Source organism: Telmatherina bonti, assembly GCF_933228915.1.
Source record: "Telmatherina bonti genome assembly, chromosome: 3".
Lineage (NCBI taxonomy): Eukaryota > Metazoa > Chordata > Actinopteri > Atheriniformes > Telmatherinidae > Telmatherina > Telmatherina bonti.
Genome location: NC_136621.1, coordinates 35493418 through 35506062, shown reverse-complemented (window position 1 = coordinate 35506062; position 12645 = coordinate 35493418). Strand labels below are relative to the sequence as shown.

At 42.2% G+C, this 12645-nt stretch overlaps 1 protein-coding gene across 1 annotated transcript in view; it reads right to left on the bottom strand.

Moving 5' to 3' along the window:
- Positions 1-7703: 7703 nt before the first annotated feature.
- ptprdb (protein tyrosine phosphatase receptor type Db) overlaps positions 7704-12645 on the bottom strand; it is a gene marked incomplete at its 5' end in the record, with an annotated part of 82174 nt that continues 77232 nt past the window's right edge. The window contains 6 exons of the mRNA XM_079238264.1: positions 7704-8035; positions 8140-8275; positions 10539-10693; positions 10784-10909; positions 11504-11630; positions 11721-11899. Of these exons, the coding sequence (XP_079094390.1) occupies positions 7967-8035; positions 8140-8275; positions 10539-10693; positions 10784-10909; positions 11504-11630; positions 11721-11899 (792 nt within the window). The 3' untranslated portion in view covers positions 7704-7966. The remainder of the gene's footprint in view (positions 8036-8139; positions 8276-10538; positions 10694-10783; positions 10910-11503; positions 11631-11720; positions 11900-12645) is intronic.

Below are 12645 nucleotides of genomic sequence, written 5' to 3'. Positions count from 1 at the left end.
GGAGAGAAAAGGGAGAGAAAAAAACAACAACTAAAAAATAACCCAAAAACAAAAAGAAAGAAAACAACCTACAGATGTATACATACACACATACAGGCACACACATACATACACACACATACACACGCATACATACACATACATATACACACACGTATACACACATAATATATATATATACACATATATATACACATATGTACACATATACATATACACATACATACATATACACACACACCTCTATGCACACGCATACACACACATACATACGTACAAACATATACGCACTTGCCAGTATTAACACATATACATACACATACAAGCCAACTTTAGATCATAGTAACTAAACTATGAATCTAAAAAGTTAAATATAAATGAGAAACACACAGAAATGAGAAAACTAGCTGCTGTTAGTGAATAAAACTGCGTGACGACTCGGTGACTGTGTCACATGCAGAACATGCAGAGTGGAACGTGTTCCGGAAAAGGTGATCATGCCAGTGTGATCCTTCCCACACAAAGGCAAGAGGCACGCCAGGAGTACCCCCGAGACCAGGGCCATCGGCAGCCACCCCCAGGCGCAGACCCCAACCGCCCCACCCCGGAGCCAGCCATGCACAGACCCAGGAGGCGGCAGAGGGGGGTCCCAGCCAGAGTCCCCCGCAGTCAGGGGGAACAGGCCCCAGCAGGCCCGGACCAGCGAGGACCGGCCCCGCCGGGCACCGGCCACCCAGGGCAGACAGAGCGCGGGCCCCACGGCCCCAAGAGCCCAGAAGCAACCCCCCACCCCCGCAGGCAGAGGGCCCAGCCCACACCGAAAGGGACCGGGATCCCCAGACCGCCACCGAGCGGCAGCCAGGCCGCACCCCAGCGCACCAGCAGCGCTCCCCGAGCACCAAGACCCTCCACGCACCCACGCACACAAACACACACATACGCACACACATGTGCACACACACACACACACACACACACACACACACACACACACACACACATGCACCCACCCACCCACCTACCCCCACCCACACCCACACGCATCCACACTTCCTCCTTAAACACACCCTATACACCCATTCTCTTACACACGCTCAAACTCACACTCTCCTACCCCCGTTCTTTATACACACACACCCCCTCACACACACATCCCTGCTCCCTCTATAATCACCCATTCTTCCATACACGCATACCCCACTCTACACACACACATACCTCCCTACACCCCTCTATCCACATTCACACTCCTCATTGTACACCCACCCCATCACTTCCCTGTACCACCAACATAACCCCACATACGCACCCCCACCCATCTGCATACACCCCCCCTTCCTCCTATCCCAGCGGCCATCCACTTTCCTAAATTCTTTCACCCTGATCCCCCACCCCCCCCTCTACCCTAACATTCATTCACCACTTCATCCATTGGCTCATGCACCTCACCTTTCTTTCCCAACGTGTCCCCTGTGAGATACCCCCGGGGGAGCAGGGGATAGGAGGGCCCCGATCAGGCAATGTTTAAGATGTTTAGCAGCAGTCATGCTCTTTGTAGACAAACTGCAAAAACTTCTGGTTTTATGAAATATCAGTATCGGTTGATGTCGGTATCAGAAATTAAGAGTTGGACTAAAATCAGTATGTCAGATATTGGTAAAAAAAAAAAAAAAAAAAAAAAAAAAGCCCAAATCCAACATCCCTAAAAAATAATATGTTTAAAAATATACCCGCTTCAGCTTAATATTATATGTTAATGTGCTGTTTGTCTCCTATAAGTGGGTAACCCATATCATATGAAGACTATTTTGTTCATGTTGTTCTGAAGGACCAGATCCGATCAGATTTAGACAGAATAATAACTTAAAGTGGAACTATTATGTGCATTTCAGGCTAATTTGTTTTTATTTCTGAGACCAGAAGGGCTGGGATTGATGGAGTTATTGTCACAAATGGCTTTATTTACTTCAGACCGACCCTCTCTGTAGGCTGTCAGATCAGCCTGCGGGCAAAACGAGGGGATTGAGACTCTTCCGCATTAAGCCCCGCCTCCCGCCACTGCACTACATCGGGAGCGCGCACCGCACCTGCTTTCACCGTCATTGTAACATCTCATAAACAGAAGGATTAGGCTAATATGAACTCAATAAAAAACAAAACAAAATACAATGTCAACACATAGCATACAGCCCTACATGTTGGAACCTGAATCAGACCCTGAAAACGAAGTGGAAAACAGCAACCCACAGCAACGAATGCAGCAGGATGTCTCTCTTTGGTAAACTCACCAGCCATCGTTGGAAATAACTTTATCCCACGTTTTCCACCCGCCTGATGTATTTGTACATGCCCTTGTTAACCAGTAGAAGGTAACCAATCACCGAACCTTATCCCCCGGGACGTCACAAGGATTTCCAAGTAGAAAAATCTCTCTAAAACGATGAGTTTTTCGTTGCCATGGAAACCAAACGGCGAGCGTGCTGGAACTCAAACTCAAACATGCGTTTAGGTGATAAAAAACAGTATCGTTCACATGTCTGATGAGGATTCAACACTGTAACACTGTAGAAAACTCAGAAAACTCCAAATACCATAATAGGACCCCTTTAAACACCAACAGTCTCTACTCTGCTGGACATATTTTCATCACAATGCAAAAATGTGTCTGATGTGCAAGGAGGACCGGGTCAGAAAGTCTACCTGTCAGCACATTATGGACGCTGACATCTGAGACCACTTTAATTTTTAATGACATCATGGTTTTTGCTTGCTGTGTAGTTTGGTTAAATGAACTGAAAATAAAGCTGAAAGTCAGTCTTAAAACTTGCTGCATGTGGTGACACGGGGAAATTATCCGGACAAGACAAACCCAGCACGGATGTAAAATCATTGTGCTCTTATCTGGTGTTAAAAATGAGGTAAATATGAGCAATAATACATGCAGAATTACACCAGGTCATCGTTTATTTGACAAAAACTGAGCTAAAATGCAGAAGCAGCATGCTGGCAAGTTAAATAACCCAAAGCTTGTAGAGCTGGCTCCATAAAGTCATTATTTTTCTGTGATGCTATCACAGCGTTACTGTTTATTCATTAAGGTTTTGTGTTTAGCTCTCTAAATGTTCCACCTCAGCATTAAAATGATCCGTTGCTATAGTTTTATATTTTTAATTTTGTGTTTTTACTGCTGTGCTTAGGATTATTGTCGTGTTGCAAAGTGCTAAAAAAGGCTGCAAAACAAGAGCAACTCATCAGACCTCCATCACCGTCCCAAATGATCCAGACCAGACATCTCCACTTTGGTTTAAATCGGTCTAAAGCAGCGCTTCTTAATCTTTTTGAGCTGCCAGCTTGCAGCCGTCCTCTGAATAAAGGGTGTCAAACTCCAGTCCTGGAGGGCCGGTATCCGGCAGGTTTTTGTTGTTTCCCTGAACCAACACACCTGATTCAAATCAAATGGATCCAACAGCTTCTTGTCAACCTATTTATTCGAGTCAGTCAAGTGTGTTGGAGCATGGAGACAATGAGAACCTGCAGGTACTGGAGTTTAGCATCTGTGCTCTAAATGTAAGGCTGGAAAACTGTTAAAATCTTCAGAAGTAGACTGGTTTTAGGTGGACTCAGTTCACCAGTGTGACAAGATCATCTCTCACAGAGATAATACCAGATTCATGTTTAAGATGCAACATGTAATGTCGTTGTTGTTCATGTACTGTGTTAAATAATGAAGATGCTAATTTAGCAGATTTCTCTTTGCATTAATGGTTTAATTTGGACAGTCCTGGTAAAAATCCCAAATTTGTTTGATACATAATATATATTATTTTTGTATATATATATATAACATCTATATATTTTTTACTTGGTGACCTCCTTAAGTTATTTCCACAACCCTATGCGGGTCCCGAACCCAAGCTTGGGAACCACTGGTCTGAAGGACATTGTTCCAGAAGTCTGGTGCTATTTTTAGATGCAGTGTTGCAATCTCAAGCTGTGCTACCATGTTCCTTTTTAAAAAGGCCTCCTCCCAACACGCTTTTGTCCTTTTCTAACTGCAGGGTCATAAATTTAAACATTTAACGTGCTAACTGAGGCCTGAAAAATGCGACACGGAGTTTCTTTTCCACTTCCTTTGAACAACACACAGTCTGACCGCAGGCTGAACTTGCTGCGACCTCCACTCCTGGGAAACTTCAGCTTTCCTGAACATCTCTCACTGCAGAATGATGAAGTCCAAATGGTTTCAAAACTGTTCCCTGATTGATGCATGGCAACAGTTGCTGATGTCTTTCCACACTTTGCATTTGATTAGCAGCACCTGGCTGCTACTGCTACATTTTTTACTGGATGTTGAGGGTTATTTGGATTTACAAAGTCCTAAAACATGCTTTGCCAGATTATTTGTAATGACGTAAATTATTTTTTACATTATTATAAGATGATCTGCTCTGCAGGGGGACTGCGTTTCCCTCTTTACATAAAGTATAACTGGAACCTGACAAGCTCTGCTTTGGTTTGAATCCATCTTTATATCCCAAATATCCATATTCTGTGACTTTTTTTCCCATTCAGATTGAGAAACGACAGCAGCAGCAGTAATTTCACTTGAGTTTATTTGTAACAAATGAAACTTGTGTCGATAAAGAACAGAAATCCAGACAGACCTGTTGTTTTTTTGTTTTTTTTCTCTTATTCCGTTTTCACGCGCTCTGAGAACCAATGTATGAAAATAAAAAGCACTTGTTGATTCAGAGCTGAAAAGAAAAGGTTTACATGTACAGACCAATTGGAGGTAACTGATCCAAGCAACACACCATATTTTCATTTTTTTATACAATTTATAAACTCCAGTTTTATCCATCTACATGATACATTGGAGGGAAGGGGGGGGGGGGGGGGGGGGGGGGGGTTTAAAATAGAACACATTTTTGTGAAACTTCTCATTTGTGGTACAACAAATCCACAATGTGATGTATTGCACATACGGCTGTGCCATAAATCTGTGATTTTTCAGGTGCATCCTCTTTATTATAACACTCTTATATAGCTGATAAATTTCTCTCCACTCCTGAATGTTAGCTTTAATTGACTTATTTATCCATCTATTTATGCATTTTGATTACTCTCTGTGTTTCGTGTTATTTACATATACACAACCATGTGAGCATTACAGAATCCAACTTTTACTGAGTTCAAGTAAGACTCCTTTTTTGAAGGGGGGGGGGGGGGGGGGGGGCTGCCAGAGATAATAGGATACTAGTATTAGTGCATAGTACAAAGAGAGAAAGTGCAAGTCTTCCCATAACTGGTGTGACCAAAGGGGCATCTCAAAAGTTGTACCATGCATACAAAAAACGACGACAGGGTTACTGTAAGATGATGGAAAACTGTCGACCATCTCTTGTGTGGTCAAGCGTTAATGGAGATAGATATATATGTATATATATAAAAAAAATGTATGTATCTGTGTTTGTTAGCACCGGAACTTCTTTTAGACTTTGCTGTTACTGGAAAACATACATGAATGTTGACGTCAGACTGAGGGACAGAGGTGAGCAGTTTGACTGATTTAGGGTGGGGAACAAAGTACTCCTTATGGTGGTGGTGGTGGTGGGGGGGTTTCTCCTTTCTGATCAAACTAACAGAGCTCCGCTGCCGTTCAGCTTTAGAGAGATTTCTGCATAGTTGAGCAGGTTTGATCCGTCTGATCCACCTCAGGAGGTGTTGGGCGAAAATGTCATGGCAGGCGAACTGAAGTCTCCACAAGAGGAGCAGAAACACAAGGATGGAAAGCTCGGGATGGTCAAACCGTCCTGCCGCTCTGAAACGCCGTTCCGTCCGCAGCTGAGTCACACGTGACGTAACGTATCGAATGCGGATGTGACCTCACCGAAAAAGCTGACCGGCCTCCGCGGAGCCTCACGCAGCCAAATAAAAACCAGAAGACACAAAAGTACTTTCACATATTGTAACCTAAACAAAATGAAACAGACGTTTAGAATCACATACAGAAAACACACACACACGCACGCGCGCGCGCATACGCGCACACAAAAAAGCCTTTAAAGAAACTTTATCAAAATAGGCGTGTAATATAAGGCACTAGAAATCTAAAATCAAAATACTTAATAGATGCTGTTGAAGTATGAGTTGGGTCATTCGTTGCTCGCCGCGACACACAGAAGGACGACATCGTCTGCTTGGAGTTGTGACGTGGTAAAGAGGTCGGAGGTTACTCCCCCACCTGGACACACTGAAACCGTGGAACATCCTTGTGTCTTGAAGATAAAGCCCCATCGTCTATAATATCACCATCATCATCATCATCATGGCGTAAAACTGCAGTTGGTGACTTGACACAAAAATATATAATACATCTACTTATTGCACACTGAATCAGACAGAGAGAAAAGTCAAAGGTGAGCATTCCAGTGAGAAATTCATCCCTCCCCCACCCTGACCTGCCTTCATCCCCCCCCCGACTTTATCCCTTTCTTGCTCCCTGTTTGAGAAATCTTTGTGAAGCTTATTTGGACACATAAATAGTACTTTTCTTACTTTACTTCCTGTGCATACTCTCTGTACTTATGTTTTCTCTGGCTTTCTATCAACACACACACACACACACACACACACACACACACACACACGACTTGGCAAAGGATCGTTGTTGGGAATTCCTGCAAGATGCGGCGGTAAAAAAAGAAAAACGGGGCTTCGACGGGCATCTGGATTCAGGTCTCCGACGTGTGCACGTGAAGCGTGACGTTTTCATAAGGAGACTGAGTGGAGAATACAGGACAGTGATACTCGATGGTAGCGACTTCTTTCTTTTGTTTTTTTTTTGTTTTTTTCCTCGTAGAAACGTGAAACCTTTCCCACACCAGAACTGATTGTACACTTTAAATAACTGAAAAATGGCTCCAGCTCATTGGAAACCACAGAAGAAGAAAGAAAAGGACATCCTTGCTTTGTTTCCAGAAGGAACAAAAATCCCAAACATTAAAAAAAAAACAAAAACAAAAAAAAAAAACAGGAAACAAAAATGAACAAAAGCATGTGCCACGGTGAATACCCAGATTTTTCTTTTTTTTTTTTTTTTTTTTTTTAAAAAAAAAAACCCAAAACAATATAATCACATATCTTTCTAAAAAACTAAATAAATGTTTATTCTGTGTTATGCATCTTAAACCTCTCCTCTACTTCCCTTATTTTAAACTGTGAAGCGTAAGGTTGAACTGGTTGTGTTTATTACTGTATGGTAGAATTTTTCTCTTTGCTCACAGGAAACAGAAGTCTGTTTCCGAAACAAACAAACAAACAAACAAAACACTTCTTGGTACTTTTTTTTTTGTTAAATCGTGTTCTTTGTCTTTGTCATACTGTGTGCTCTGTGTTTCCAGTCTCCTGTTGGCAATGCAGCGGTGCTTAATCGTCTCTGTTCTCTCCGTGAGATGGATTTGACTCCTTGACTTTCCTCGTGATAGAAAAATCAACACTTCCTGTGACTGGAAATAAAAACAAAAAGAAAACACGTAGCTTGGTCCTGTATTCGTTTGGTGATGCTACACTGGTGGTGGACAAAGTGAGTGTTCCACACCCAAATGACATAAAGCAATCTGGGCGCTCAAAAAGTACTGAAATTAAAAAAAAAAAAAAAAAATCTATACTTGATCAAGTATTCTGATTGGAACAGTGGTTGAAGTTGCCTCTTCAGACTGACCAATGGGGATGTTTTCTTTTGGGCTGAAGGTGGAAGGAGACACCGTTGTCAAGCAGGTTGCTATGGCTCAGTTAGAGATGCTGTTTCTGGGTACGGGACAAGCCGATGGTCCCCGGTAACTCTGCGTGTGGTGGCGAGATCTTCACGCGCACATCGCAGCCTAGTGCATTTATTCAGGTATTGTGTGACACTGCAAAAAGGGAGCGCTAGGCTGAATGTGGCACGACAGGACAGCAACTGGGTTTATGTTGCATAGTGGTCGAAACTTCCCAGGTACTCCAGACTAGCTCGGTAGCAGAACTGGTACTGGTCCTGAAGGAAAGCGGAAGAAAATCCAGTAAATGACGGAGAAATGTTGAGAAAGAAACAAGCAAAGAATAAAAAAGGTTTTTTAGAAAATGGAGGGAAAAACTTGCCTCTGTCTGAACGGTGGCAGGTCTCTGAGTGCGCAGCATCTTGACCGTCTGGAAGATGTCCACTACCCCCTCATACCTCATCCTCTCCAGCACGATGCTGAGGGTGATGAAGACACCGGTCCTTCCCACTCCAGCACTGATGGTGGACAAACATTCAGAGTTTTTTATCAGCTCAAACTGAACGGCAATGTCACAATAAGACCAAAAACATCAGGTTAAAGGTCTCATTCAGGTTGGAACAACACGTTAATACATCAACTCAGCGGTTTAGATCTGCAGTAAAACATTTCTAAAAGCATTTTGTTCTAGACTTCAGATAAGAGGAAGATTTATGCTTGTGAGTCGTTGCAAATGACTCCAACTCACATGAAACATCCACATTCTGTTCATTACCTTCCACATGATATACATGCACGCATGTACTCGTGTGTAATACATGTATGTGTATCCAGACAGCATGGAGCTGAAAGCGGCTCGATCCGCTGATAAGCATGTGGAAAATAAGGCTGCAGATTTAAATGAAAAGCATGGAAGACTTTCTCATCATTTTCAGAACGTGCAGATGCAAGCGGTTGCGGTTAAGTCCACTTTCTTCTCATTCTGTCTGCCGTGTTGCAGATGTGCATCCCTAATTTGCCTTGCAGGAATAAAAATATCCAACTTAAACCGATTAGTCGATGAAAAAGCAGAACTGAACGGAAAATTGAGATGGAGAATTAAAGCAGCCTCCATCCAGCGCTGAACGGTGATCAGGTAGAGCTGATTTGGACTCTCATGAGTTCCTTGGGTGGGGATTTGGCTTCGGTTTAGTTTGCACGAGGACCTTTCTGAGAAATGTTGGTCCAGAGGTAGAGTACTTATATTATGTAATGCTTTGTAACGTCACTTGGATGCGTCCTATGTAATGCTTTCTGTCTGAGTGCCAGTAAACGTTTGATCGCCCTTTTTCACATAAACTTGAGTCTGTTTACGTGTCACTAATTAATCTTTCAGACTATAAAAATGCTGCTGGTTGTAAGACGACATCCAGATGTGATCTTGTGACCCACACTGGTCTCCATTACTCCAACACTAATCATTTGATGGTACAGTTTGCTGGATGTATGATTGTACTGAAAACTGACATGTTAAGCCCCGAAGCGCCTCCTAAGTCCCCGCTGACCCAGTTTGACTTGTTTTCAAATGATTTAAACCTTTTACTTGATTTAAAACAGTAAAAAATAAATTAAAAAAAGACTCCAAGACTTCAGATGTTTTAGTGCTTTCAGTGCGGTGATGACATTTCCATCCGAATTTGATTTCAGATTTAAGTTGGCTTCTGTCTTTAACAACCGAAGTGAAAATAAGGGATAGTTCTGGCTCACTGGCACGAACACAAATAAAACTGCTGCTTCCAATGTTTCTGACAGAGTTAATCAGCACATGTGAGTGTGTAGCCAGTTCTTCTTGTCTCCATGCATGGCTCAGAGATTCCAGACAAGTTTGCAAACTCTCCCTCTCAGTTTACTTAAATAGATGCCAACTTCTGCAGGAGAAATGTTGCAGACATCTTCCAGGGTCTGGGTTTGTGTGTGTGTGTGTGTGTGTGTGTGTGCAACAGTCATGAATCTGGATCCAGAGCTGCCAGCTGACACAAATCAAGTTAAGGAGTGATTTCTATCAGCACTCGTCAACGCTCATGAGCTGCTCTGTGTCCATCATTTAGAGTTACAAATGTGCGATGCAGATTTTCCAGGTGGACTGAGATTTACGAAGGGAACATATCTGGAACAGATTCACATTTGCATTCTTTATAAATCAGCGTAACTGAGCCGCTGCCAGTTCTGTGTCTTTTTGTTTCCTTTTCCAGGATTTTGTTGCCTCTATTGAAGAAATATGAAAAAAAACAAGCAATAGAATTTAGTTGTTTCATTATCAAATATGATATTTTTAGTTAAATATGAGGAATATAAGATATGCAAATAACTGTAACTTATTTTTACCTTTGAACTACACCTGTGTTTGTCAGCTCCGGTCCTCAGGACGTTCTGAGCTTCACAGCTCTTCATCAGAGTTTCCAGTGTATTAAATAAAGAACATGTGCTGACAGAAATATCGTGCGCATTAAGATGTCTTTTAAATGTGCGCTAAAATGACTAGAAGAGCCTCTGGGAAATGAGGAATGATCCTCTTTAAGGGAACTGAAAGTGATTAATTGCTTTTCTCTGTATTGTTGTCAGAGTAAACCTTTCTTTCCTGCTGTAGATTAAATACTTCCTGAAGTCTTTACTTGAGGAACAGCTGAATTCTCCCTTAATGCTAATTCTGAGTTGAGCATAACGTCCAGATTTTCTGCTGCAGGTTTTCCAGCATGAATGTGATGAAATGAAACAATAATTTGCAGGGAGAGTTTGCCTTACCTGCAGTGCACAGTAATTGGCCCATCCTGGCCAAACTGTTCTTTAGTTTTGTGCACCTGGCCAATAAAATCAATAAACCCTTCTCCTGACTTTGGCACTCCTTGTTCTGGCCAATCGGTGAACTGGAATTGACGAACTGTCCGTGATTGGCCGTCCTGAGAGAATGAAATAATGACTTATTCTTTTAAAGGCAAACAAATAAAGAAAGAAAAAAAAAACAACAAATGAGCAAACTTGCAACGCACTCTGGCATCTGTGACTTTGAACTCTCGGAGGATGTACTGGGGCATGTTGTACTCGGCCATGGGATCTACCACGAAGTACTGGTACCTGGCTGAGCGCTCTGCGGGCCAGTACTGATGACACTTCTCCTGCAGACGACAAGGAGAGAAATTTTAGATGTCTTCATCATGAAAAGATCTTAATAACTTGTCAAAGTCTTTGTTCATGTAGTTCACAATGTCATTTTTTTAAAATCTCATTTAGATGATTCATTTTCATTTTACATTCATTTTCCACTAAAATGTCTCAAAATTAGCCATAAAGATTTAATCAAATGTTTTTTTTTTTAAAGTCAAAAGGGTTTTCTGGAAGAGGATATTACTTTTAATTATCAGGGAAATTGAAAATCCTTGATGAAAACTTCCGAGGTCAAGAGCAGAATAAGCAATTTTTTATTAATACACTTTTGTGAGTTCTTCTAAAATAATAAAAAAAAGCAATGAAATCTTTTTTACTGCCTAAGATCTGCCGCTTACCTAAAAGAATTTAATTTGTATTGGATTTGAAGACTTTTCATTGATTTCTTTTATCTAGATTTTCCATCTAAAGAGTCTTTATTAAATATTTTTTTCTGCACTTTCTGGAAAACGCTCAAGTTTACCGGCATCACTTCAGACCTGTAAAGGGACACATCATGTGGATTTTCCATGCTGACATGAGAGTGTGTGAGTTGTATCCCGTACCCGTCCCATTTCTCTCAGCTTGGTTAACATGACCACGATGGTGGAGTTGTGCTCCCACAGCATTCTCCAGAAGTCTTCTGTGGTCTCCGCCAGTGGGCCTTGGGTTGCTATGTAAGCCTTCTGCTGCCTGGAAACACAATATACACAAATACGGACATGATTCACTGAATGGATTGCAACACGAAATAAAAAGTAATCATTTGTCATTTTCTTTAACCTGTATCCATCAATGAAGCTGGCGTTGATGTAGTCCGATCCCTCCACTCCTCTGATTGGCTGCAGACACACACGTGTGGTTTCGTAGGGCATAATGTTCACCAGCCGGTTCTTAAACTTGTTGCATGGCAGATTGGCGCTCACAAACCGGGATGTGTGAGCCTTGGCACTGGCCAGACGCTGGAAAAGAAGGAAATATTTGTTTTTTTTAATATCACACACGATGCATCCACTTTTGCTAGACAAGAGCTGATGAAATAACGTTAGAAAGGGCAGAAAGAAGGCCTGGAAAATAAGGAGAACGCTGAGAAAAATTCAAGGACCTCATTGAAATGTATTCAACAGGATGCCTGGTCTTTCTCTGGGAAGTCGGACAAGGGAAATTGGAAGATCAGTTAAACCAGGCAGGCCTTAGGATATTGAGCCAGACATCTTCAATTGAATAAACAAAGCGGGGCGTCTTAGGTAGGCAATGGAAGAAGGAATATAATAAGAGGAGCAGAGAATCAAGAGTCGGGGTGCAGGAAACCACAAGGCCCTACACTGTCTCAACTCACATATGTGAACCACACTTGATCCTGCACCAGTAAAAACAAAAAAAAAAAAAAAAACTGAAACAAAAACCCCTTAAACCCAAAGCACACACCTTCATGCATATATACATATATGTGCAGACAGGCAGACGGGAGCACAGAGTCCCCCTCACGGCCGACCACTGGACGACACGGCACAAAATGAAAGACAGAACAGGCAATGCAGAGACCGCAGACACAAGGGAAACAATGGGGTCTCACGGGCCGAACCTCGACCCATCGGCGGCTGTGGGAGAAAAATCAGACAAACTAAGCTGGGAAAGCCCGCTGACCAGCAACCACAAGCTCTCCAGTTCATCTTATTAACTGTGTTTCCAGCGTTAACAGGAATTC